This window comes from Ceratina calcarata, unplaced genomic scaffold (genome assembly GCF_001652005.2).
Source record: "Ceratina calcarata isolate Rehan_Ccalc_2016 unplaced genomic scaffold, ASM165200v1 scaffold514.2, whole genome shotgun sequence".
In the NCBI taxonomy this organism is placed as follows: domain Eukaryota; kingdom Metazoa; phylum Arthropoda; class Insecta; order Hymenoptera; family Apidae; genus Ceratina; species Ceratina calcarata.
Genome location: NW_017175971.1, coordinates 1,148,268 through 1,173,520, shown reverse-complemented (window position 1 = coordinate 1,173,520; position 25,253 = coordinate 1,148,268). Strand labels below are relative to the sequence as shown.

The window sequence follows — 25,253 nt, the reverse complement described above, 5'->3', positions numbered from 1 at the left end:
GTACGAAACAAAGGAATCCGATATCTATATAGTGTTCTATGTCGTTCGTGAAAACATTCGTAACTAGTTTATTAAATAAATTACTGAATTTCAAAAAAGTAATAGCAAATATTACTTGCAAATGAAGAAGTTAGTACATTTAATTTTACCAATAATAACTCAACATTATGTATTAATACAGTACGAAAGTACTGTAATTTTACATGTTCTTTAATATTTTCTTATCGCTATTCGAAATATACACACAATTTTTCGATACTATTACATCATCAACCTCTTGCATACAAAAGATTTTTCAAGTGGTATGAAATTAACAGGACATAAAATCACATCATACATATGTGTATTTGAGTTATCAATTTAATTTTACAATGAACTTCCTTCGTAGATGTTCAGGCAGTCTATCTCATATAAATTTTTATATGAAATATCCTCATTCTCTGTGTACCAAAACATATAATCCCAGACAAATTAATACTGCGTACTTAAATTTGGGATATTCATTCATGTATATTGTGACAATTCCCACATAAGGCAGGAAAGCCCTTGCTCTACCAACAACGTCTTTACGTGTCAACCATAATTGACCAACCGCATATAAACCTCTATCATCAACAGAATTGTTATCACCTTTTGTTAGGAATTTAACAGTATTGTTTTGATCACCCCTAAAATATATGAATTATTGATCAAGTAAATATTACCTTATGCCTATATTCGTTAGTGCTATCGTTATCCTAATAGTACTTACTTTTCATGTAGCTTAAGTACTCTGTGTACAATTGGTATATCTCTACCCTCAACTTTAAAAACGACAATCTCTCCTACTCTTACTGGCTCATCTTCGTAATTGGTTAATAACAACAAATCCCCCCTGTGGAATGCTGGTTCCATACTACCACTATAACATCAAAGTAGAAATACGGGAAATGAATTTTCGAACTAACAAAAGACTTCTCAATATGTATTTCACAAGACATTAGTCTATGGAAACTTGATTTTTTTTATAAGAACCAACCACCTTTAGATATTGAACCCGTAAATAATCTAATACTCGCAAGTCAAGGACGACTAAGAAGAACAGTATAAAACAAATCCAAATTAATGACTCAAAGGAGCGAATTGCCACTGTTGTAGATTGTTTCTCCCTTCATATTCAAGATATACTACCATTCTTTTGATCTGGCACCACTAACTACTAACAGATATATAATTACCAAGGACGTAAAAGCAGTTCGTTTAAAATCTCTGAAATCAAGTACATAAACACAGTCCTTCCAGATTGTCCTCTTTCATCTCATTTTCCATCGTTAATAATTAAATTATTTACTAATCATGTGAATAAGAAAGTAACAGGCAAGATCAAAGGAACTGTGTCCAATTTTCATTTAAAATACGAATACTTATATAATTTAAAATGCAAGGTTAATTCCAATATCCTAAAAATTACTTATGAGAGCAGAGTGAACAGTATGTGAAAATATGAGCCATCATGTAAAATTTCATAGGAAATCAATAGTATTACATTCTTAAAATTAAACCTATTCCCGCGTAGGGTGCTTCGAAGCAGCTATGAGGTTATACATTCAAATACCTGAGAACAACTACAATCGGACTTTCGCTGCCTGTTACGACCATCAAACCTTTCCAGATCATTAAGGCGGAGGAGACGACCATTGCAAAGCTTAACATTTGATACAGGAACTATAAATAGAAGAAAAAGCGATCAGAAACTCATATTTTATTCAATCGACCATATGTGCGTGCGCGAAATCGTATACGACGATCCGAGCTAAGATAATTCATTTACCTGCCGTTTATTCATTCGCCGTACATCGTCAAATACAGATTGCAACATGGTCGCAATTATTTTACTACAAAAATTACAATAACCAAGTAAACAAAACAATTTCAATTCTACTCTGCTTGAACACAACCGTGAACCGGCAACAAACCAGTCAGTGTGTCTGTGTCTGTATTACCACGTCACGTCATAAGGAACGAGGAATAGAGATGGAGGAACAGTTTCAAAAAGGAACAGTCCGCAATCCGCGTTCCTCACTTTTTAGAGAATCGCGCGCGGAAATAGTTTTAAACAGCGTACTTTAGCCGGTTATTTTGTCCGATTAAACAGTGTATTTATACGTTTCGGTGCTCAAATATTATCTCAAACGATCGGGCTCGTTCCGTAGTTATCGTGGAAGTGTGGTCTCGCGAAGTCATTCGTTATGTACTGATGATATCGAAAAAGTTATCCGCTGACCGTTACATGCTGGATAAGCAGCCATAGTGAATTAAGAAGAGTGATCATTTTAACTCGGATATAGTGCATGAAGATTTTGTCAACAAAAGTCAGCACATTCATCGGCACAACAAGTGCATAAAGGTAAGCGCATTTTCCAGTAATGTATTGTTTATTTGCCAAAAGTCGAGTCTAAAATTTAAGGTTCATGCGTGACGTAATCGTAGGACGAGTGCAAAAGAAGGCACAAACGTATGCACGTTAAATGCATACAAAACGTGTTATATTGCTTTTAATGAACGTACAAAGAGATTAGAAATCATCCATAAAATTTATCCTTTTTCTCTAAATCGTCGGATTTGAATCGAGCAGCAAACATTTCTGGAGCCATGTTCACTTCCGCGTCGATCTTTTGATACTTATTAGTATCGTTACGTATATCATCCTCGTTAAAATTCTTTGGTTTGAGTGCGGTTCCGATAAAGTCGGTCCTCTTAATGGAATCGCCGCGTCCCTGACCTTCCTCTTCATCAATGTACCACTGTGATATCATATCCTTCAGTGGCTGCAAATGATTCACATTTTTCTGAACTTTTTCCAATTCCTCGTTACAAAGGCGTTCCACTTCTATCAATTTTTGTTTGTACACATTTGCAATCATTTTCCAACAAGCATTGTAACGTTTCTCTGCCTGGCTAAGCGAGTATTCGTCTTGATATTTCGCCAGTCGTTTCTCGTATTCGAGTATCGTTAATTCTCTGAACACGTCCTCGGAAGTAATATCTAAAACGTTACCTGCACTATAAATCAACTGTCCTTTTTTCTTTTACACGTTTTCTTTTAAAATATTGTATATTACCCAAAGTGTTAGACAATGGTGATTCTGCTGCGTAAGCCGCAGCAGCAGCACGCGCGGCTGCAGTTGCTTCTTCCAGAGCTAACGCATCGTCCTTTTCTCGTAAAAGTTGATACTCTTCTCTTTCCCTTCTCCAAAGCTCTATTTCCCTTTTCAGTTCTTGCCCCAGAGTCTTCATTATTTCGCTGAGCGATTCTATGCGTTCCCGAAGAATGTAGCTATTAGTTATGAAAATCGTTCAATTCAACACACGATGGTTCATTCTTTTTTTTTTTAATTAAAAGAGGAATATAACGTATACGTTAATTCTTTATCTTCTTCATCTAACATCATCGAATCTTCCGATTGTTCGAGAACGGCAGAGAGTTTTTCCAGAGAATCCTCATTTTCGGAAGGGCACGGGTCAGAACTTGGAAGCACGCTCCGTAGATCCAGTGTTAAATCATGATCCCCTTGATTCTTTTTCCTCTGTTCATCGCCAGACTCTTTACACGGATTATCGATATTCTGCATTGTCTCGCTATTGCTCGAGGAATCTGTGGAAGACGTGTTCTCGATCTCCATTTGTGATTAGCAATTCAATAAATTATTTCTAAGCGAAGATGGTCTATTTTAAAGATCTTGACTGAAGTTGTTTCATTTTACCTACTTCACTTGCCGACGTGATATTGTTTCTTAAATATATTTGTATATAAATATAAATATTTATGTTTGGGAGCGTAGAATGAGTAGACTGTGGGGTATATAAGTAGAAGGTGACATAGTAATGATTTTCCGTTAATCGTGTTAAGAGAACATTAGAAAATCTCCTCGCCTTCGCTTCACATTCGATTATAATGCTTGTTTCTAAGGGAAAATTACCGATCTCCATACAAAAAGGGTATGTACGTGTGTTGTGTTAAATTTTTGATACAGGATGGTGATACATATAGTGACTCCTTGTACCATCGCAGTACCACGTTAGTTTAGTAGTTTGTTATTGATTTCTCTTTGTTGAGGCTGAATATTTGAAGTAATCGATAGTTTTCCACTATATCGAACCACAGAACAGAAACTTTTCAGTCATAAATTACTTTTGTAGATGAATGAACTCGTTATTTAAAAGGAAATAAACCTTCTGTGATATACCGCATTTTAGTTATACATTGCTGCAGGTTATGTGCATTAGTTTTGATAGTAACGAAGAGCACCGGAAACATTGTATTTGTTGAAATCAGTTTCAACGTGTTGGTTTCAGTATTGAAAGTTCATTTATTCGCTTTGCGACGTAAGACTATACGTTTTAAAATGCGATGATAGGAAGAGGTTAATTAGAATTCGAGTACAGAAGGATTATTGTGAATTTTCCGTGTACCAAGATTCTTCACTGACAGAAAACAATGTTCATATATTTCTGGTCACTGGTTTGCTGGTATTTCAGACCTGTAATAAAGTGGCTATTAAGACACACGACACAAATGTGTGAACTCCAGAGGATCTGTTACGGAGAACTAGCTGGAGCACCGAGAACATTGGCTGTAGAAGAATCTCTCAAGTTGTCTAGGAACCCAAATATCAAAACTCTGATAGCCTACTTAAATGATTTTGCTGATCAGTGTGCGATCACTAGTGAGACAAAGCATAAAATTTTGAAGGAAGCTATCGCAACTGTGCTGGTAACTAAAAAGATAAATCCAGCAGCACACCCTGACTTTGCTAAGTCATTTGGCAAGTGTGTAGAATTAATTTGGGGCTATAGACAACTTTGTGTCCAATGCGAGGATCTTAGGAAAACCCCTTACGATGCAGACAATCCAGAGCATGAATTGTTACTGTTGAAGTTGTGGAACTTGTTGATGCCTTACGAGCCTTTAGACGCCAGAGTCACCAAGCAATGGCAACACATTGGATTTCAGGGTGATGATCCAAAGACAGATTTCCGTGGAATGGGAATTTTAGGACTAGAAAATCTCGTTTATTTTGCTCAAGAATATCCTAGTGCTGCGACGCATGTTTTATCACATTCTACCCACCCTCGTTATGGTTACGCATTTGCCATAGTTGGTATAAATCTAACAAGCATGGCACTAAGATTGTTAAGGGATGGAAGTGCAAAGACTCATATTTATAATTACTCGAGGAGCTTGCCGACTATTCGTGCATTCCATCAATTCTACTGTTATCTCTTCTACGAATTTGATGGATTTTGGATTCATTCGAAGCCTAACAACATGATGGAATTTTCTTCGATACAAGAAAAATTCGAGAACAGTATTAGAACTGCGTTAACTAACAAATCCACGGTGTTTAGGATAAATATATCAGTTGACGATGTTTAACGTATGAGAGATATCTTCTGTTGATAAGACCAAAAATATCAAACAGGGAATGAATGTAAATTCTATTGTTGCACAAAGCTACTCTCTTGTAATATATGTTGCACACAGTGTCTTGTGAACGAATAGAGCATCATTACTATGAACTTTCAGAAAGATATATACGAATAATTGTCTTCAAGTTATTAAGTTACAGAAAGATACGAAAACAACTTGATACTACTTGATACTATATTTTTACTTTATTTTTCTAATGGCCATTAAATGAATGTGAGAAATGTATGTGTTACCTAATGAATGTGGACTCACATTCAAACAAAAAGTCTTAGCATAAATAAGTTAAAGTACAATGTATGTCCAAATAAGTATTTTACGTTCGATCTATTTTTATTTAATTTTTATGTGGATGAGTTGTTCTCATTATATTAACACAGACGTTTTTCTTGGAAGGAAAATATCATGTTTAGCAGATTCTTCATTGTTTGTAAAATGACAGTTTTTATTAAAAGTATATTTATTGTAAAAGATAGAGAACATTTCTGTTAAATAAATTAGACCTGCATTATAAGTCAACATATTTTTTACGAAATAGAAGTCACGAATGTCAGAATTAGAATGCGCACGTATTTGTATCGTTTCAAAACATATTGTAGGTATCGATTAAAAATATAGAATTATTGGAATGGATTATAAAACTTGTTAAATGTAAAAGATAAGAAGTTAAATTTATCTAAAATCTTTAATCGTCTCAAAAATAAATTGTGCTTTATACAAAATCATGAATGCTAATAGCTTGGCATAGTACCCGTAATATACGTATTTGATACATGAGATTAATTAGGCCTTCTTCTCAGCCAACTTTTTGCGCTGTTGATATTTCACTGTCGAAACAATAATCACGATAAGAGTACTTATACTGCTAAGCGTCATCATCCACGGGCTTTCGAGCAGAAATTCTATAATCATTTGTATGGGATCGCCGCTAAAGATAAAAAGAGAATATTTGTAATAATCCTAGTATGCATAAAGCGCTGAATAATATGTTCAAACTTACATTGAACTTTGTGGTACGGGAACGGATTCAACGTTTTTGTATCCTTTCTCGGCAAACGAGACAAACGAGTTAATGTCGTACTTTCGAATCTTATAACGATACATTTTACCGTGTCTGAAGCTGCAAGTACAAAATAAATTGTGTAACGCAACATAACACGAGAATTTTATTTATGACAATAATCTCCTAAATTATTATTCTCAGGTACGTACAATATGAATTCGGGAACTTCCTGAATATTAAATCTCCTTGCTGTAGATATTCCAGTTGTTTGCTTATTAACGCGTGCTACATTGAGTCTTTGTTTAAGCCTTGCACCCACAGTCTCCCATCTTGCAAACATCCTCGCACAATCCACGCAATCTGTACTGTAACTGTTTAGGACAGAAAGTATTAAATGTTCATACAAAAATTCCAAGATATACCAGACATTAGAGAATCTTGAAACTTACAACATAACAAACCAATCACCGGTTGTAGCTCCCGTACTTGCTTGAGTTAAATGTTCAAACGTCTCATCTGTCAATTCTTTGACTGCAGGTTCCTTATTTTCAGTGAATAACATAGCAATAGCTGGAAGTGTTTCGTCATTTACTGGACCTATAAAAAATGTTTAATGTAGATATTACGAAATGACAAAACTTGCCTGTCATATTGATAATAAATATGTGGTTATACCATCATAAAGTAGAGGTAATCCATGTCTGAAGTATACGAGCATTGGTTCTTTGTCAACACTGTAGAGCCTCAGCAGTTGACTGTCAATAGCTTTGACAACAAATGCATGCATGGACTTCACGAGATCTTCTTTCAACTGGATCATCCAATTTTCATAGTTCTCACACTTCTCGCAATCCCAAGTTGCTGTAAATAACATACATGTATTAATAAATTGAATGAACTTTTATGTCAGGGAATTTAAACAATGAATAAAACAAGAAAATAATATATTTTCAATTCTCTAGGCTGTGCAAAGATTTCCCAGAATAAACGAAGTGCATTGAATTTTTTTTATTAAAAAAGGATCTTATTCAGCGTTTTCATAAATTGTCATTTAACTCAGCGCTTGAGAAGTTCTTTCAGAGACGAAAGAAAATAAAACTTTATATTCGAACTTACTGAAAAGCACGACCACATATTTCTCAGTTTTTATAAGATCTACGAGCTCCTCATCGCTCACTGCTTCGAGAATGTCGGAGTGAACATCAGCAAAACCACATATCAGTATGAAAATTATTACTTTTAGCATTTCGCCTTGAATTATATCGACAATATTGCGTAGAATATTTTCACCGGCGACCCATGCACTTCAGAGGTTAGCGTTTTCTGTTTTACAGTTCCATCTCATCCTACAATCTACTAAACATTAACATAGGTCATAGTTGTTTTCGTTATACTAAATGCTTGTAATCAGGAAAAATTAAGTTTCTTTTAGAAAATTCTTCTAATAATTAAAGATTTTATTGATTATTCTGTATTTTATTCACAATGTTCCTTGAAATTTATAAACTAGTTTCATACTAATAATAATTTTTAAATACTCGATATAAACTAAATTACGTTGCAAAATTGTTAAAATAGCATAGTATGCGAACTTAAAGTATTTGTCATTTAGAAATAAGCGATCGCGTGTCTAATTATATTTTATTAAGGGTAATAGTAACTGGACTGGTATACAACAATAAAAAAGTTTCGGTTTTCGAGCCCCTGCGTAAACGCAGATCCATTTGGAATGTCTGCATTTCTTGGGAGATTTTTAAAACAAGTACTATCATCAGGCCACTTTACTTTACTTAGTTTCGCCTAGTTTGAATCTTTTTTGTTCCACGCTTTGCTCGTACCCTCGTCGAAAGTTTTTACGTTTCGTACGTTTGTAAATCCCTTTCTGCGCGCAGCACACGAAGGTAAAGTCAAGAAGGATATTTTAGCAGGACAACGCGCTCGTGTGTCTGCCTTGAAAAAGTAATAGCGCTCTCAGCAAATAGAACAACTGGTTTCGTGTAAATATTTCCGCGGCAGCTTGAGTTATGAATTCTCTTTCTTTTTCTTTACGGCACATACCGAATTACTCTTTATTACGATTTTATACGATTATATACGTTTACCGTGTAAAACGCATTAAATGGTAGTTAGGAATTGCTATGCGGCCGTTAAATCTCGTGCCTTGCGAACAATTAAAAATTCGACACTTTTATTAAAATTTCGAAGAATGCTTCAAATAAATGTTGTAGGTATTCGTATTACCTGTAAAACAGGTCGTATACAATTTTCTTCTAATTCCAGTATTTAACGAGTTAAGTACGATTAATCAGGATTTTGTTGGTACTGAAAAAATTCGGCCGTTCTCAGCGTCGAAACAGCAAACTTTTGACAAAACATTCTTCTATCTCGAATACTTCAGAACTAATCGATTAATTAGTTCGTTTATCGCCAATTATTCCATGAGTGGAATTAGAAGGAAATCGCATAGGAGCTTTCTTGTAGATATTTGGCAACTATTCAGCACCGATCAGTGTGTTGCTTTCTATTTCTTATTTCGGTGGCAATATATTCTACGGGGCGCCAAAAATTACAGGCTTTTTCGTGCGACACGAAGTCCCATAAGGCTGCCACTCTTTAGCAACCTCTCCTCGGTCTGTTAATGAACAAACCCGTCTGATACCCACGCATAAAAGGTCAGTGGCACGTGATCGTTACGTCTGCACGCAACGTGCATCATGTTGAAGTTTACATCAACTTTTCAGAGTGCATACACCGTGTATCCGACCAGATCAAACAACTTCTGGAACTACACGAACGCGAAACCAAAAATAAATTGCCCGATAGTTTCGAATCGAATCGATGAACTTAAACAAGTTTATCGTATATACATGTACATATATGTATATTAAGCGAATTTACCCGGAACTTTTGTTCAAACAAATTAGAGTAAACTAGCTGATATTCATGGGAATTAACATCGTGTTGTTCTTGCAATTAAACCGTGATTCTTGCTACCGTGACCAAGATTCGAGCAAAGCTTAAGCGAAATCTGACCACAAAACTCATCTGACTGTCTTCTTGTGCGAGCGTGTTCAAATCTCATTGCTGTAATTCCTAGTCTTGTGAGACTCTTCGTAATTTTTCTCCGAGTAAGGGGTGCTTTCGTGAGCCTTCACGGCCCTGGTCACGAGCCTAGTGGTAGTCGAAGGTCGAATGGTATAGTAGTAGATGAGGACGACGTAAATCGTGACGCATGTAGTGCCAGCACCCCCGACGAGGTATGTGCTGGTATGTACGGAATCAACGTCGGGGCAACCAGCACAGGGTGGCTGACTTCGGTGGAGCGACGTCGGGAGGATTCACAGGGTGGTTCCTAGTCGCGTGCTCTCATTGCCAGGTGAGTAGCTTTTCTACGGATGTAATCGGTTTATACCAAGTATTTTCGCGAGTTGGTTCCTCGTTCCCGCATCAGGGACCATCCGCGTGGCTCGTTTCCGTGCCACGTGAAACTTCCGCATCATTGTCAGTATTAAACTTAACGCGTGTTATCATTTCGCGAAACAATCCTGGCACGAACTCGTACTGGAATGCTTTAAGAACAACTCACTGAATCGATCGGTGTTTTTCTAATACTTACAAAGTTTGTGTCGCTACGAATAACTGGGATCTATTTATACGTTATGTAATTCTGTATCTCGTCCTGTCATACCAGAAATTTGTCTACCAATTGTTGTAAGCATGCTTCTTTCGCCGAGCGTCAAGTAAGAATTCTTCATTTTATTTGTTTGCGGAGAACTTGATTGTGCTACGTAATTGTATGCGAAATGTTTTATTCAAAGCTGTTTAATTTTGTAGTAGTTATCTCGAATCGAATGTATGTATGTTCACGCTGTTTTTTAATCCACGAGGCAAGGGAAATGGTTTCGTGGTGTATTTGAAAGTAAAATGTTTAGCGTCGTGGAACGTAACGTTGCTTAATGATCCCAGTTTCGAGAAGTATGTCGCGATGCATGTTTCATTTCTCGAAGCAATTAAGATTATGCTGGTTTAAATATAAATTTCTGGATATTCTAAAAATACGAATGGAAATCTTTCGTTATCAATATTATCGATGTCGAAGGTTCTTTTCATACTGTACTCAGGTCTTCGCATTCTGTTCGTTGCAAAATACTTGAGGATATAACGTAAACATTTTTATAGATAGGTCAGTAAAATCGCGTTCGTTCTCTTCGTTTTTTGAATATCATATCGAGTAGAGTAAGTTTTCAGAAATTCGGATCGATCTTACTTCAATTCATCGCGGAAGTCGAACTAATTCGGGTTTCGGTGGAATTTATATTCCGTTCGAAATTCGTTCCACAATTTTATTGTGGCTGACATAAATAGCGAAAACCGAAAGAACGTCGACGAAGGCGGGTGGAAGCGGACTCTCTCATTCGTTTCCTGGTTATCCCTTGAGCAACATCCATTTGATTTTCAGAGAAGATCCGCTCACGTAGCACGTGTAACCGTTGTGCACGCGATGCCCGTGATTTGTTCGTCCTTTTATTAAGAGGAAGACACCGGCACCGGGACCGAAATGGCACAGGAAATCCCGGAGACAATGTACGTACCGGAAGCCGTGGAGGACGCGAGAAAGGAGCGAGAACGGCTCGCCGTTCAAGAGGGAACCGCCCTGTGGAGACGACGAAAGGAGGAGTTGCAACGTCAAAAGCACCGCGAACAGCGTGAAGTATGCCTCGTAAATGACTGTTGTGTGTTATTCACGTCGGCCACGTTGCTAACCACCGAACACACCCACGATCTTCTTTATTTTATTTCCTTCGGTATCGTCGATACCCGCGATCGAATAGAGATCAATGCGACTTCATGCCGGCAACAACCCTTACGGTTCCTACTGTTATGGCGTTTCTACAAAAGTTGGATGGGAAACTGCGGGAAATTTACGAGCCGGTGTAAAAGATTTTTCGTTCTGAAATGGGACCTCAAGCGTTCGTACTATACGTATATAAGTACTTCATAAAATAACGACGAAAAATATATCTTTAGTACGTGCATATGAAAACAATATTTTATGTTAGAATTATAAATTTCATTCGATCGGATGTCAATGAAATTGGTTTACGATAAGGCATTTTATAGAAATGCACTAATATTTCTGTGAAGAATTTCATGCCTGTTGCAACTGGCGTCGCAGTTTATTCATCAGAATTTATCGTAGATCGTGTTGGGTATAATTTATATGAATCGTATCATTAGTAGCTGTGCTGTAATTACTGCGTACATTTGCTCCGGTGGTTGTAAGAAATATTTCACTAATGAGCACAAACGTTTTCACGGCTTTTAGCGGAGCTCGCGTGTACCTTTCACTTATTGTTAGCCGAACTGTATTTTTTCCCGTCATTTCTAACGGAGCCCAAGGTGAAAAAGATTATATTTCTTTCAGTACGATAGAGAAAATCTTTTTATTCAATTCTCACGGTATTACGATTAAAACTGAATAAAAATAATAACTCTCTTAATTACCAAGCTCCGGGGTTTTGAATTGATTTAAAACCGTCCTGCAGTTTTTTAAATCTTCATAATCTTACATGCCTTAATTCTATTCTCATCCAATCGGAGCGCTTTAAAAGGGATGTAAATATCTATTTTATACAGTGGAGTTAGCAAAAGGAGAATTATTAACGCCATGGCGAATTTATTTTTTAGAGCAAAGATAGGAATATGAGGTAGAAGATTCATATCCGCTGAAAAACGTGGAACGTAATAAAAGATTTTAAAAATCAATTCCTTAAAATGCATCGGATTTGCATCATTGAGATGAGAACAGTAGCAGTTAGCTACAACTTTTGTGATTTGAAGAAATAATAAACAAAAGCATTCATTTCCAGTGATGCATCAAAGAGAATTTCGAAGTCTGTGAGCCTAGACTTCTGAATTATATTAAAAAATACGTGTAATTTTAATAAAGCGGATTAATTCAGTCTAATGAAAAATTCCATTATAATAAGGTTGAAATAGGATTTTTGGGAGATTATTTATTCTCAATGTACTTGCGTTGTAAAAATTCCCTTTTTCACGACTGGGCGCAATTTCCCCTTGTTTTATTCATACTTTTATGCAGAAAAATGATTCTACATGGATTTAATGAAATACTTTCATGCATTATTTGAAAATATTTTCTGTACGAAGATTCTCACTAAAAGTGGCATTAGAGTTTAAAAACAAGCCGCAAGCATATGTTGTGGGGAACTCGTTTAAACGAAGTTTCGTTCACAGAATATTGATATCCAAACGGAGTTCACGAAAAAGTGAAGTTGGATCTCGTTCAAATCTTTAGCCGGTTTTTCGAATCTTGTTGTACTCGATAGAGGTGCTTCGAGAGTCAGCCTTCGCGATGAGTTTCTCGGATGTTCGTCTTCGCAAACGATTCTGGTCTGACAATAGGGCCTTGATAAGCGCGCAGTAGAATCAATCCGTGCAGTGTCAGACGAGCGACCGCTGAAACACGGTGCTTTTTCATTGGCGTAGATATATTCTATGTTGCGAAATCTCATTTTGTAAAAAACCATTACATATTTTTGTTTATTTATTTCTTGTTTTTACAAGAAGCAAAGTTTTCAGGCAATCATTTTGCTTTTCCTTACAGTTCCAACAGATCTTGGAGAATTATTCGCCTTGGGGTAAACCAGGCGGTGGTGCCCCTTGCGCAGCTACCCTCAGGAAAAAGAACGTTCCCCTTGAATCCCCGGAATCATCGAAGCGTCACAATTTCGGACAGGTAAAACATTTAAATGTCGATATCAAACAAATATTGGATACGAATTGAAAGAATGGGTTGTGATATTTTTATTTACATTCAACGAGAATTTCATTCAGTGACTCCGGTGAGACATCTGTCAATTGTTATACAATATCTACATTGTAAAGTTGTGCACTATTTCTAGCACACTTCATGCTGTCATTTTAGCCTCGTCTATTCGTGTCAACCGGTGAACTGTCAGGTTAAACGTTTTTTTATTTAATAATTAAATAACTAAAGGAACAGGAAAATCGGTGAAAATCGCAAATGCAATTATCACTCGTGAATGCGAATTTTAAGCCGAATTCTCTTCCACTATATCGACGTTTCACGGTTTTGAAAAAATATGATCGTCGATAAATCTGTACCTACGTCACTGCACGCGTGATGAATACGCGTGACAAAAGCGAACATTCTATTAGAAATTGGATGCCATTCGTTCAATACTATCATGAATCGAGCTGGTTGCAAAGGCGCATCTGAATTTAATTAATTCTTATTACAATGGCTATTTCTGTTTTCCGCCGGTTAAGGAATTCAATTTTCTATTTTATTATTAGATAAAAAATAGAATGTATTAACAATAATAATTTAATCGTATTTTGATCGGACATGAAATATTTAAAAATCGCTTTTATAATAGAACTATGAATTAATAATTGTTTATTTGCTGTTCTATTTCTAACAATAAGCTACTCCGTAAATACGTGATACACTCGGTTGAAATTAAAACTGTGATTTTAGTATTACTTGCCTCGCTGCAAATAACGGTTGAAATAACATTTTCAAGGCTTCGTCCGGTCTTCCTAATATGGCAAAAATCTAATTTCTTTCATCCGCGAATTCGCGTTTTATTTAGTTACGCTACTCCGGTGTGTTTTCGCGGTATATTTCTATTCAGTTTACCTTCTTTTTAGAAATATCCTTCCTCGTTAGAAATTAATGAAATCTGCAGCATGGGAGAATTTCGCTTTATTCTTAATAAAAACGCATGCCCCTTTATACTCAAACTTCTCTCGTATTATAACTCATCGTTTCCCGCGATCTTGAATAAAATTTGTTTTACACCCATAAACTAACGGGGGATATGTTTCCCTTCGAAGGTAGAAAGCCATGAGAGAGAAACCAGGGACTGGGTACGATTGCGGCATTCCGAGCACGAAAGCCTGCAAATATAGTATTACTCCTCGACGTGACATTCTATACAAATATGTATACATGTGTATGTACAAGTATGAGGGTGGACGAATCGGATCGAAGGTTGTTGATAAAATTAGAGGAAACCTCGTTCGAGAACGGCGAACAATTGGCGAAAGAGCGGAAAGGATGTCGATCCTTTATTATTCTAACAATCCCGGGAACTGTTATCACCGCGAAGAAACGCTGTCCGATTAATGACCGTGCAATCGTTTGCCCTCGAACGTGTTTCAAGTGACGCAAACAGTCCCGGCGATCGTTCGTGGTCGTGATTCTCGAGGAGAAACTAGTTCGGGAGGAATTCATTTGCAATTCAAAGTTTAAAAAGATAGTGTGCAGCTGCCGTTATGCCCCGCCGTACCTTGGCGTTCCCTGCTTAAAACATGTGATTGCACGGGTATACGAGCAACTCCGCTTCTTTGGCTAATTTGGCTCGCTTCTTTCAAAAATTTATCCGAATATACCCTTTCGTGTAGCATCGAAGTTTATCAGGACTTTGTGCGCTTGTTCGCATAATCAGCAGCCTTATGTTGCTATAATTTTAGTCTGCCTTCGGCGAATCTGGCGTTTCCGCCTCCCAAACGACCCATAAAGATTCCGTTGATGCAAAACAGGTGATATGCCACGGAGACGGTCTCGTTTTTTCATCCTCTTTAGTTATGGATACACTTTGCTAAGGATCACAGTCGGGACAGTTCCGCGTTAGGTATTTTTTCTCACTGGAAGTCAATTCTTTATTATCCCTAATGCTTCAAAGACGTCGCGACGGGTAAAGAGTTGCCGTCAAAGTGTTGGCGACTGGCTGATGGTAGAAGGGTTAGAAGGCAGTCATAGTCGTCGTTATCATGCCTCTGCTTGATAAAATCCAGCGATATCGTCGTCACCTCGGTGACGTTGCCTTTCATTAACATCCCAAGCGACCTGAGGCGCACGGAAACCTTTCTGCCACCTCGTTCATGGAATATGTATTACCTACGAGTATCGATCGGCACGCGTCGATATTCTTTACAAGCTTAACGATAGCTTGTTAACGAACCTCGGGGAGATCTCTCCGCGGATAATTCTCTGGATCATTAAAGTAATACGGGTAGATGATTTGGTGAACGGGATGGGGACGTAAAAATTGCATATATTTAGATTAGACCGGTTCATCGAGGAGCTTAGCTGCCTTCTGAGGCTCAATCTCTCCCCAAAATCTGCCCTCCGTATGTTCATTTTATAATTGAAACTTTATCTACCTCCTGTCGATTATTCGAAATAACTGTGATTATCTCTCCCTACGGCACGGCGTTTCTTGTATTTCTTAAACTCATGCAAGTGCTTCAGACGGGAGACACACGTAATCTTTACTCGCAAAGCGGAAACGTTTGCGTAATGATCACGTTAATATTACAAACAATTCGAAACGAGCAAAGTTTACTCGCGACGCGAAACATTTCGTAATGGACTTTTCTTGTACGGTAAGCGTGTAACATCTTTTTCGTGGCAATAACGTCGATAAAGAGAGAATGTCGACATAGCTCGGTGTTCAAACCCGTTTCCGGTCCGACTGTAGACGTATCGTTCTCCGATCACGTAGAGCTGGAAACGTTTCCACTGGCTTCCTAGCGAGAAAGTCGATTTCTCTCGTAGACGGGAGGGAACTTTACGCCGAAAGAATTTTCTCAGAAAATTTCTACGGAAAATAGGGTTCCGAGTCGTCTTTTTGTTTCACGGATCCAATTCCGATCGTTCGGATTTGACTTTGGAAATTTCTCAAATTTATAGCGCGATGAATTCTCTGCTTGATTGTTCGCACTCGTATGCTTCGTCAAATATCCCAACGAGATTCTTTTACGCAAAGGAACGCTCTCATGTACTTTTATAATAACGAGATGCTTGTCTCAAGTTTTTCGTCACGCTCTACTAGGGTGAATTCAGATCGCGTGTTAGGACGCACCAGGTGCAATGATTTCGAGCACGTGCTCGAACGCAAGGCAAACCACTCTGTGGATGTAGGAAACGAACCTTGGAAACTGCTTAATATGCTATGACGCCGTGTGCTTAGCTGGCGCATCTCTGGCCCTGGGGTCGACCCGGTCCTGGAGGAGTTCCTTGGAGGGATCCCAAGTTGCTGGGTGTGCGCTTCCTTGAATCCTTGGTACGCATACTTCCTGATGCGTTAAGTACTGCTGGAATCCATGATCGATCCCATTTCGGTTAAGCTCTAATTGAGGACTTAGGACCTCTACATTTAGAAGATCGAGCTTATTTATTTCTTATTATTTTCCAAACGCGGCCAAGAATCACTGATAGTTCTCACATATCTAGAGGATCAACGTTATTTAGAAGAAACTCACAGCTTTCTCGTATGTATATATGTAGATCTACTTTACCTCGGGACGCACGACTAGGGATCGCTGAAACTGCGGTGTAATCGAGACATGTTGGCTTTCCGACTTTCCAGGACTTGTACATATGTAAATAAATTAAAGTTGCATTGAAGATGCGAGCGTAACGACGCGCACTGTGTCTACACAAAATCGGGCCGCAGGTTTTTCCATCGGGCCGAATATATCGTACACACAGTGGGTGTCGGTAAACGATGTTTGAAGTGGAAATTAGCGCTTATAGAAGCGCGCTTTCGGCAGTTGCGTTTCCGTGGAGACGCGCGACTTCAATCGGATCCAATCGAGCCCAGCCCCCCGTCCTCTTTTCGGCCTCTCCCTTCGGTCTTCGAGGAACGAAACTCTTAATTTTTAATTAACCGCCGTAGCAGCATCCTCGAACGGCAAACACATAACAGTGCCGCGTTACTACGTAATTGAACGATCCTCCTGGCTACCATCCGCGACCGGAAAGTTTAAACTGAAATTTATTAGCGCGTTCCACTTCAGCCAAGTTTACTTCTTCCTGTACGTAAGCTCCTCCTTCGGCTTACACCCGCACCCGTCCCTACCCGCGGCATCTTTGCCCCGTTACCTTTTGCCTCGTCTGTTCAAACCATCGCGGTCTCTCCCTACTCCGTGAGCACATCCCCCGTTTCATGGGCACGGATTTATGGCTGCTGGATTTATGGAAGGTTTTCTGTTTGCCTCATAATAAACCGCACGGCCTTGTCGTAACTAACCAGCTAACTAGAACGACGTTGATGAATGAACGGAGCGTTAAGTCGAGCCTGGCTAAGCGATTACTGATTACGCGATGATATATTTTTATCACTCATCCGTCTGATTTATTTGATTCATCTCGTATTCCGCTGTCCTTGAAATCCCGGAGTCCTTAAAATCTTTCTGATGGTTCTTGCGCAAAGACTATGAAGCACTTTGATATTACGCGAACACTGCTAGAACTTAGAAGCGATCTACCCAAGTTGTGAATACCAATGAACTTTCCATTTAAGTTGATTCGCTTAGCACACTGCACCGGCTGCACCCAGTTTCAGTGCTAGTTACCAGTTCGAACCCTTCCAGGGGTGGACGAGCGATTCGACGATCGAAAGGTTACACAGAAGGAGCATTAATCCTTTGCCCGTTACGGATATGAACAAGTTCTTTGATGATAAGGCGGAATCAGGTAAACGGACGGAAGTTCTCGCGTGTCTATGTTGCAAGGCCAGCAGCAGGCTTCGGTCCGGTTTTTAGGTCAATTCGTTCTGCAGGTATCGCGACGGACACGCGATTCCTCGAGGATACGAGCAATCGGTACAACGAGGAGGTTCAGGTTTACGAATTGACCGGAGGCGTGGAATTGGTTCCGCTTTTGACTAGCAGACGTTATTACTCGCGGCCGCAAAACGCTCGTCATGTTACCGACGCCACGCGTCCCGGATACACGATAGAATCGTATGTATCAGCATTAGAATTTGCATTTGCAGACTTATTTTGATTTTCAACGGCTGACGTCCTCACTGCATTTCCATTTCACTTGATTACTTTTCCTTGCTATTATTATACATGTTGTTCTGTCACATATGCTTTGCTTGTTCTCACGTTCAACACGTTCTCAATATTAAAGGATATACAATGTCAGAATGCGACGAACCATGAAACTTGCAATGCAAGCATGTTAACGTTGTCGTGACGATACTCGGAGGACGTAACTGCATTAAAGATAATCAACCCACTGACCTGAACTGCCTCGACAACTTCATCTACCGTCCCTTTCCCCTCGCATGCTTGTCAGTGGTGCATTCTACGTCGCTCTATGTGCTCGTCAAGGCGGTTCTCCCATTTGATATTTTCTCCGGGCCCTCGTCCTTTCCTGCTTCGGAGATGTTCGGGTAATTATGTAGTGAAAAATTGCTCAAAGCGGCTTAATCTCGTCGCATTTTGTCTACCACGTTCCTTATTTTAAAATATTATACTATTTCTCCTTTCCATTTTCAACATGATTTTACTTCCTTCGCGATGCAGAAAGGAAAATTAGTTCTATTTGAAATGCCTGCTTGCTTGGAGAAAATTGAATTTTTAATGACGATTAAACTTGTTTAAGTATAAATGATCCTTTTCTTTCAATATTCCTCGATTCTACTGTTTTTTTACACTTTATTCCCGACTTTCATTTGTATGCTCTCAAGATCACGCCGGTTATTAAGAAGCCGCAAAATTTCTTTCATCTCCCGGGTAACTCTCTGAAACTCATTCTAAGACTGAAGTAGTATCATCGCGATTGAATTATTCAAGATTCATTATGCTTGCGAGGAGATTTGATACCCTTCGACATCTCCTGGAACTATGTCTGACTATCGATCGATATTTCTACTGGAAGGTATTTCGCGTTCATAAATCTTCATCAACGCGAACTGTCGACAGACCAGTATAATTCTTGAATAAAACATTATCATCAGTTGCAGCTATCTAATTGTTCTATCATTTTATTGCCGTAGAATTGATTATACGTATAACGGAAGGCAAGGGTGACACTGTTCTATCGTGATGCCGTTATACCGATTACAGACGGGAACGTCGCGAGACTGATGTATAATGAGACACTTTGATAGCGTTTAATGGAATTCTGTATGAAGCGATCGCCAGGGGTGTTACGTTGTTTATAACATAGCTGAACGTAGCTGGGAACACTGCAGCAATTAATCATCCTCGATTATCGGCCGCTTCATTAAAGAATATAAAACGGAATCGAGACAAGAGAGAAAGATATATTATTTCATTGCATGACTTCGTTTAAAATTGTTAAATAATCGATAATGTAATTACGTTGGGAGCAAAATCCACCTTAACGATTTCTTCCTTTGATAATTTCATTTCACTTGTTGGTTATTCTTTATGCTTATTCAAAAGCCTCTTAATTTGACGATCTCTTCTTCTTCTTCTCTTGCGAAATAACAAAAGGAAGACATAGGCCAAATTCCGGGCATAGCCGGTTCTTATCTTTGTTAACGAAGAGACTCTCTGTACCTTCGAAGAATGATTCTCGAGGAAAGAATAGACATCGGAACAATGCGCTGCTCCTATTTCTGCTGACAACTCGTTTTTGTTAGTTCCGTAACCAAAAATAAATCTTTAAATAAAAATCTTCTAAAAAAAAGAAGTTTATAATCCCGTACAACTCCGTTATTCAAATTATGAATTTCAGTTTCCTTTTATCAGTATTTTATACCTCCTATTTCCATCTCACAAACAAAAGCAGGATTTTTCGTAGGTGAAAAAAAAAAGAAAGAAGGGGATTATGAGATTCCATGTGTAATATGAGAATTGCGTTCTCATCAGATTTCCTACCGTTTTATACGTACAACCAAATGGTAAATATTCTTAAAACGGGCTGTCTGATGTACGTGTCTCGTAAAGTAACATCGTACGCTTATCTTTTCTCACGCGTTACAGTTACAAAGGCGACTTAAGTCTCTCGCGAGCAGGAAGACAAGGAATTACCTGAAATGCTTGCTCGAATCCTCTAGATAAAACCGAATAAGTCTTTGAAATTTCACTTATTCTACACTTGCTCTTTTCATTTCATGTCAGAGGAAAATAGTCGGATATTTTTGCAAGATTAAAGACGACACGTTTACTTTATTTATTTACAAAGAATAACGCTGATAGAATGCTCGTACGTACCGCGTTTGAATAGGATAATGTTCGTATAAAAGGTCGTAGCCTCGGGTACAATATTCCAATGGTTCTCCGAGGACAATGAAAGTTTGTATTGCAAGCTAGTCCTTTCTTACTCCAGAGTGAAAAGTATGTAATAACAAGCGTACAGCATGCTCGCTTCATATATTGTCATCGTAAAAAACCGGATCCCGTCCTCGGCACGCTTTTCTTGCTTCCTTACAACAGCTCTCTTAACGCACTCTCGCATTTCATTGGGATGTTCGCGAGCTCCTCCAACGCGACCAATGAATGTTTTATAGATTGACACGAAGTCCATCGAGAGCGTGGAACAGTTTTCAGCGGTGAAACATGCTATCGACATGCATGAATATTTTTCTTCCCTCGTCGTCGAGGAAACAATTTCGGATCGATTTTAAAAACTGTTCATCGCGTGCAAATTAATCAACAACAATGGTTGTTTACGCTGGACGGTCAAAAACGGTATTCGAGAACGCGGCTATTCGCGAAGGCTATTTTCGAACTGAAGCAATTTCGCAACGGCCGGCATTATCGTAAGTTTTCATACGTATCGTAATGAGTGTTGCGGCCATTATCCGCGCCCGCCAGAATCAGAAGTTATTGTTGGAATATTTATACCGGCGCGCTCCCATTTTGTTTCGCCGCGGTTGAAAAGGTTCGCAACTCGCCGAGCCGAACTCGCGAGTGGGGTATTCGCAATTTAAACCGGCGTTACATTCTACGCGAAGCAATTATAGATCGCAATTCTCCGTCGTTTTTTCGATCGGGTAGATGCGCAACGGCGACGACGTTCGCCGCGTAAAAATTGAAGGTTGCTACTCGAAATGCGGCGGATAAAATTTGCAGTTAACGGAGATGCCTCGCTTCGCGTTGCAATTTGCTGCATCGCGTCAGCGTATTGTAATAAAACACCGCTCTTGCGTCGCACTCTTTTCCAATCACTAGTAATTGCTTCCGGCTGAAAAGACCGCACGAAATGCGAGCATGACGAGAGAAAGAGAGAAAGAGAATCATCGAACGATATTGGAACATCCGTGAAGGTTGATCCGCAACCCGCTTTTGTCGGCAGATTACGCGCGCTGGGTGTTGGGAATCGCGAGTACATCGGTGAACTCGCCGAGCAAGTGCGACGAAAACGGGAGAAGGCATTGGTAAGTGCACAATGATAGTGAACAATCGTGGTACAATGGCGCGGTAACTCCATCCCGGGTTAATTGCATCGATCTTCTCTACGCGTTCCACGCGATTCAAACATGTTTAACACGATAGCGATAGAAGATTCTGTAGAAGTAGTGGTTTGCAATTATCCCGAACGAACTTGTTTGTTTATTTGAAAATTTAATCTTAATGATAGAATCATCACTTCTTGTAACGTCTAGTTTCTCGTTTCTTTTACTCTTCGTGTTAATGCTACGACGTTAAGTGCAATGTTAGGAGAAGGAGAGTCTTAAACAATTCTGTTGGAAATTGATATTCATTTCCACTAGTCACGAGAGGCGAATAGAGCTCGTTAAAGGGGCTGATTCTCGTTCCAGGAGGAACGACGCGTGGAGCAAGAAAGTTCTCGGAGACATTTCGATACCTGGAGAAAGTTCTGGGGTCGACCAGGTCACGGCGCACCCATAGATCATACTCACCGTAACAATCTCTGTAACATTCTGTACCGGTCGGCCATCTATTGAATTTTCTCCCTTAGCTGCACGGCGCAAAATCAGCGCCTATGTACGTATATACTTAGAAGCAATGGGACAACTTTCTATAAAATCTCATTAGAGAAGAATTGTTGTGGAACAAATAACTGGTTATGGGAGATAAATAAGTTCACGACTTTATTATAAGATAATGGAATAGTAAGATGGATTGCTAAAATTTGATTACAGTCGTTCGAGTAGAAAGCAAATGAGTCGGATACAATCTAATAAATAATGATAACCACTATATGGAAAGTAGCTTGCAGTGTGTAATTAATTAAGTATAATACGTAGGCGAGTACAGGTAGCGTAGTGCTTAGTTACTTTAATAAGATTTCAGTATTTTCGAGAGATTGTTAATAATTAATTACAACAGCTCTTGCGTCTCATGGATTTATAACTAAATAATTTATGCCCAGGAAGACATTTATTTGTAATAAAATACATTAGGATAATTATAAGAATATTTCCTATGTTTATTAGACATGTAGAGACTTCAGATTTATCAAATGATGTATGCAATTTAAAATTAATTACGCTTACCTAAGATCCTGCTTATATAAAGGTGTTAGTGTACGACGAATAAATCGTTAAGCTTGTTTCTATAAAAAATATCTCTTTTACGTTATCAAGAGACGTTGATTCATCCTGAGAGGCGATAAGTATTTGAAGGATGATTTCATCTGTCCGTGGAAATACGGAGGTGAAATCAGTGGAAAGGATTTCGCCAAGGTAGTACAGGACGAATCGAGTCGAGAGAACGTGTCGGGGCGATCTATTAAATTTCATGAAAGCTCTCCAAGGAAGACGTTTGATAAAGCCAGAGCCGATGCTACGATTGACCAGACCTCAAAGGAGCAATCTCATGAGTACGTGGCTACCCGACTCGATGGTTTTTACATTTCATCAACGTTGAGGGATAAGAATTTGAATAGATTCATGCATACACGTGTGCGCACCGCACCCATTTGTATCCGTGCTCGCGCGTCTGGTCCAGGGAATCTAACTTGAGCGATCGTCAAAAGAAACGTCCCTTGTTACTATCGATGCTGCCTGCTATACTCAAAAACTTTATTGGTTACTTCGGTTCACGGGCATCAAAGGACGGAAGCCGGTACAAACGGACGGGAAGAAAGGGAAAGAGGAAAGTCCCGGCCTCGTAAAACAGTTTGCAATATCGCATGCCATGCTAAACGGGGCGAGCGCTCCTGTGCGTTTGAACGCAGCGTTCAAACATCTGCTTCCTGTTCCATAATATTTCCGGGGAATGCTCGATGAAAGTTCAACCCTTCAAGTCCCTGTCTACCTTCCGCTGAAATTGCATTTGAAGGGACTTGCTATGAATAAATATATACTTAAAGATCCTTCCGCTTTATTTTACAAAAGTACACATCGCGACGCAAGAAGCAATACCACGTAAGGTGGTTCTATCCCGAGTACCGTGTCTCGCAAATTCTATTCATGTACCATTCAAGATTATAATGTAAGCTTGTATTTCTTGGTTAAACGTATCAGGCCAACGAAAACAATTCAGTAATTCAAGTGTAATAACAACGCGATAGAAATAATAATAATAATACTTTATTTTACGGACAAAGCCCATTATAACATACAACAAAAAGAATACAGTAATAATATAGTAGAAATAATGGACATAAGATAAAATAAAAAGAGAAAGAAAAGAAAAAAAACATATATACGGTTTCGTTTTAGTTATCTGAGTAGAATAACTATTTCGGTCCTTTGGAAAATAATCCTGCCTGTTACATCGATCGCCCCGCACAATATGCTAATTATACTATTAATGGCCAATGGAGAATGAGATCTCTGTGCCTAGCTCGTAATGAACGTACGCCGATTATTAATTCCCCTATCGTCACCGATTACACACACACTACAGTTTTTATTTCTAAATGCATGCCATTGTTCCATCGCCGGTCGGACATAGAGAGCTCCATCCACTTTCGTCCTTTCCAAGCTTCGTTCGCCTCCCCTCCCCCTTATCCCTCTGAAAACGGCTACGGAATCCAGCGGTTGTCTTCCTGGTTACGGATCCCGTAGCCACTGCCACCCCCTGAAAGCAACGTTCCCCATTGTCTGACTATTGTATCCCGTTACCGCTGTGTGTCCGTTCGCGTTTGTAAAGAGTGATTCATTTTCCGCGAAATATCAGTTCCTGTGCTGCCCCGCATGAATTGCGACTCCGCGTAAAACCGCCGCTAGCGCGGTTTGCAGTCCCCTTCCTCCTTTTCGCGACGTCGACACCCACACGTTCGACCCTTTCCCACACCTCCTCGTTCATCGGTTTCTCTATTTCTTTCGCATTGTCGCAAAATTGGGTCGGGTGTTGAAATGAGATACACGTATGCGACTAACTGCAGCTATGGGGTGGGAGAGCAAAAATTGGTAATTGCTATCTACCTCCTACCTCTTTCGCTTTTTCCACACGCGACGCTGTTTGACGCGTATTTAGGGAGCGAAATTCAGAGATAGAAAAAAAAAGTATGGACGCCCCTTCCGGTTGGTTGTTTGCGGGGGTTCTTTAATTTCCGGGTTTGCTTTCGGAGGACAATCGAATCGTCGGGTTGAGTCATGTGCCTACAGTATCTTTAGTATTCCACTTTCAGATAATAGAAGAACACTGCCTGTTATATTCTTCTGAAATGGAAGCTTTAGTAGCGCTCATATCGTTTATTTTTATAAATTAATCGCGGGAGTAATTGGGAACTTATTATATTTCCATGAGGAAGAAGTCTGTGGCGAAATGTATAATTAAAAAATTCTTACTTTTACCTGAATCCCTTTCTTTTATAAACATGTATTATGATTTTCTGTTTAACGTTTGTTCGAATGAGAATAGATTATCTATCTGGCACAGTTCTATAAACAGTAACTCGTACAAAATTATTAAACGTTATCCATTTGCTCTGTTGAGCAAACGTAAATCTATTAAGGATGTATAGGCTATATACTTAAACAATGCTAGCATGTTGAATTTGTTATATAGATTCCTAATACTATTAAAAAGCTACCTGCAAAATTTTAA

At 39.0% G+C, this 25,253-nt stretch overlaps 5 protein-coding genes across 6 annotated transcripts; 2 read left to right on the top strand and 3 right to left on the bottom strand.

Moving 5' to 3' along the window:
* Positions 1 to 170: 170 nt before the first annotated feature.
* twr (signal peptidase complex catalytic subunit SEC11 homolog C twr) lies at positions 171 to 1,987 on the bottom strand. The gene is made up of 4 exons (XM_018030011.2): positions 1,811 to 1,987; positions 1,595 to 1,704; positions 752 to 901; positions 171 to 668 (listed from the first exon to the last, which is right to left on the bottom strand). Exons 1-4 carry the CDS (start codon positions 1,856 to 1,858, stop codon positions 434 to 436), a joined length of 543 nt encoding a protein of 180 aa, XP_017885500.1. The 5' UTR covers positions 1,859 to 1,987; the 3' UTR covers positions 171 to 433.
* Positions 1,988 to 2,425: 438 nt separating this feature from the next.
* LOC108628249 (uncharacterized) lies at positions 2,426 to 3,796 on the bottom strand. The gene is made up of 3 exons (XM_026816319.1): positions 3,400 to 3,796; positions 3,102 to 3,316; positions 2,426 to 3,025 (listed from the first exon to the last, which is right to left on the bottom strand). The coding sequence occupies exons 1-3, from the start codon at positions 3,660 to 3,662 to the stop codon at positions 2,562 to 2,564; spliced, it is 942 nt and encodes a 313-aa protein (XP_026672120.1). The 5' UTR covers positions 3,663 to 3,796; the 3' UTR covers positions 2,426 to 2,561.
* A 254-nt stretch (positions 3,797 to 4,050) lies between these two features.
* Positions 4,051 to 6,114, top strand: LOC108628297 (ELMO domain-containing protein 2). The gene has a single exon (XM_026816317.1). It carries the CDS (start codon positions 4,478 to 4,480, stop codon positions 5,414 to 5,416), a length of 939 nt encoding a protein of 312 aa, XP_026672118.1. The 5' UTR covers positions 4,051 to 4,477; the 3' UTR covers positions 5,417 to 6,114.
* Positions 6,115 to 6,133: 19 nt separating this feature from the next.
* On the bottom strand, positions 6,134 to 7,827 carry LOC108628298 (uncharacterized). Its single transcript, XM_018030130.2, has 6 exons — positions 7,587 to 7,827; positions 7,146 to 7,331; positions 6,920 to 7,067; positions 6,680 to 6,841; positions 6,468 to 6,587; positions 6,134 to 6,395 (listed from the first exon to the last, which is right to left on the bottom strand). Exons 1-6 carry the CDS (start codon positions 7,714 to 7,716, stop codon positions 6,251 to 6,253), a joined length of 891 nt encoding a protein of 296 aa, XP_017885619.1. The 5' UTR covers positions 7,717 to 7,827; the 3' UTR covers positions 6,134 to 6,250.
* A 1,865-nt stretch (positions 7,828 to 9,692) lies between these two features.
* LOC108628266 (uncharacterized) lies at positions 9,693 to 23,875 on the top strand. 2 transcript variants are annotated; one of them, XM_026816318.1, is made up of 8 exons: positions 9,693 to 9,846; positions 10,930 to 11,181; positions 13,099 to 13,230; positions 16,496 to 16,588; positions 17,901 to 18,003; positions 18,089 to 18,272; positions 21,586 to 21,667; positions 22,052 to 23,875. In XM_026816318.1, exons 2-8 carry the CDS (start codon positions 11,029 to 11,031, stop codon positions 22,196 to 22,198), a joined length of 894 nt encoding a protein of 297 aa, XP_026672119.1. In that variant the 5' UTR covers positions 9,693 to 9,846; positions 10,930 to 11,028; the 3' UTR covers positions 22,199 to 23,875. The 2 variants fall into 2 exon arrangements, with proteins under 2 accessions (XP_026672119.1, XP_017885550.1); XM_018030061.2 differs by lacking the exon at positions 16,496 to 16,588.
* Positions 23,876 to 25,253: the final 1,378 nt, after the last annotated feature.

What these genes read in the sequence shown, in the direction of transcription:
- twr (XM_018030011.2), bottom strand. Translation starts at nt 1,858, where the DNA reads ATGTTGCAATCTGTATTTGACGATGTACGGCGAATGAATAAACGGCAG. An exon ending in GGCGAATGAATAAACGGCAG is followed by an intron (nt 1,705 to 1,810) that starts GTAAATGAATTA and finishes TTCTATTTATAG; the next exon opens with TTCCTGTATCAAATGTTAAG. An exon ending in CCGATTGTAGTTGTTCTCAG is followed by an intron (nt 902 to 1,594) that starts GTATTTGAATGT and finishes TTGATGTTATAG; the next exon opens with TGGTAGTATGGAACCAGCAT.
- LOC108628249 (XM_026816319.1), bottom strand. Translation starts at nt 3,662, where the DNA reads ATGGAGATCGAGAACACGTCTTCCACAGATTCCTCGAGCAATAGCGAG. An exon ending in GAAGAAGATAAAGAATTAAC is followed by an intron (nt 3,317 to 3,399) that starts GTATACGTTATA and finishes CATAACTAATAG; the next exon opens with CTACATTCTTCGGGAACGCA. An exon ending in ACCATTGTCTAACACTTTGG is followed by an intron (nt 3,026 to 3,101) that starts GTAATATACAAT and finishes GTAACGTTTTAG; the next exon opens with ATATTACTTCCGAGGACGTG.
- LOC108628297 (XM_026816317.1), top strand. Translation starts at nt 4,478, where the DNA reads ATGTTCATATATTTCTGGTCACTGGTTTGCTGGTATTTCAGACCTGTA.
- LOC108628298 (XM_018030130.2), bottom strand. Translation starts at nt 7,716, where the DNA reads ATGCTAAAAGTAATAATTTTCATACTGATATGTGGTTTTGCTGATGTT. An exon ending in ATATGTGGTCGTGCTTTTCA is followed by an intron (nt 7,332 to 7,586) that starts GTAAGTTCGAAT and finishes TGTTATTTACAG; the next exon opens with CAACTTGGGATTGCGAGAAG. An exon ending in GAAGTTCCCGAATTCATATT is followed by an intron (nt 6,588 to 6,679) that starts GTACGTACCTGA and finishes TTGTACTTGCAG; the next exon opens with CTTCAGACACGGTAAAATGT.
- LOC108628266 (XM_026816318.1), top strand. Translation starts at nt 11,029, where the DNA reads ATGGCACAGGAAATCCCGGAGACAATGTACGTACCGGAAGCCGTGGAG. An exon ending in AGCACCGCGAACAGCGTGAA is followed by an intron (nt 11,182 to 13,098) that starts GTATGCCTCGTA and finishes TTTTCCTTACAG; the next exon opens with TTCCAACAGATCTTGGAGAA. An exon ending in CCCGGATACACGATAGAATC is followed by an intron (nt 18,273 to 21,585) that starts GTATGTATCAGC and finishes TTTTGTCGGCAG; the next exon opens with ATTACGCGCGCTGGGTGTTG.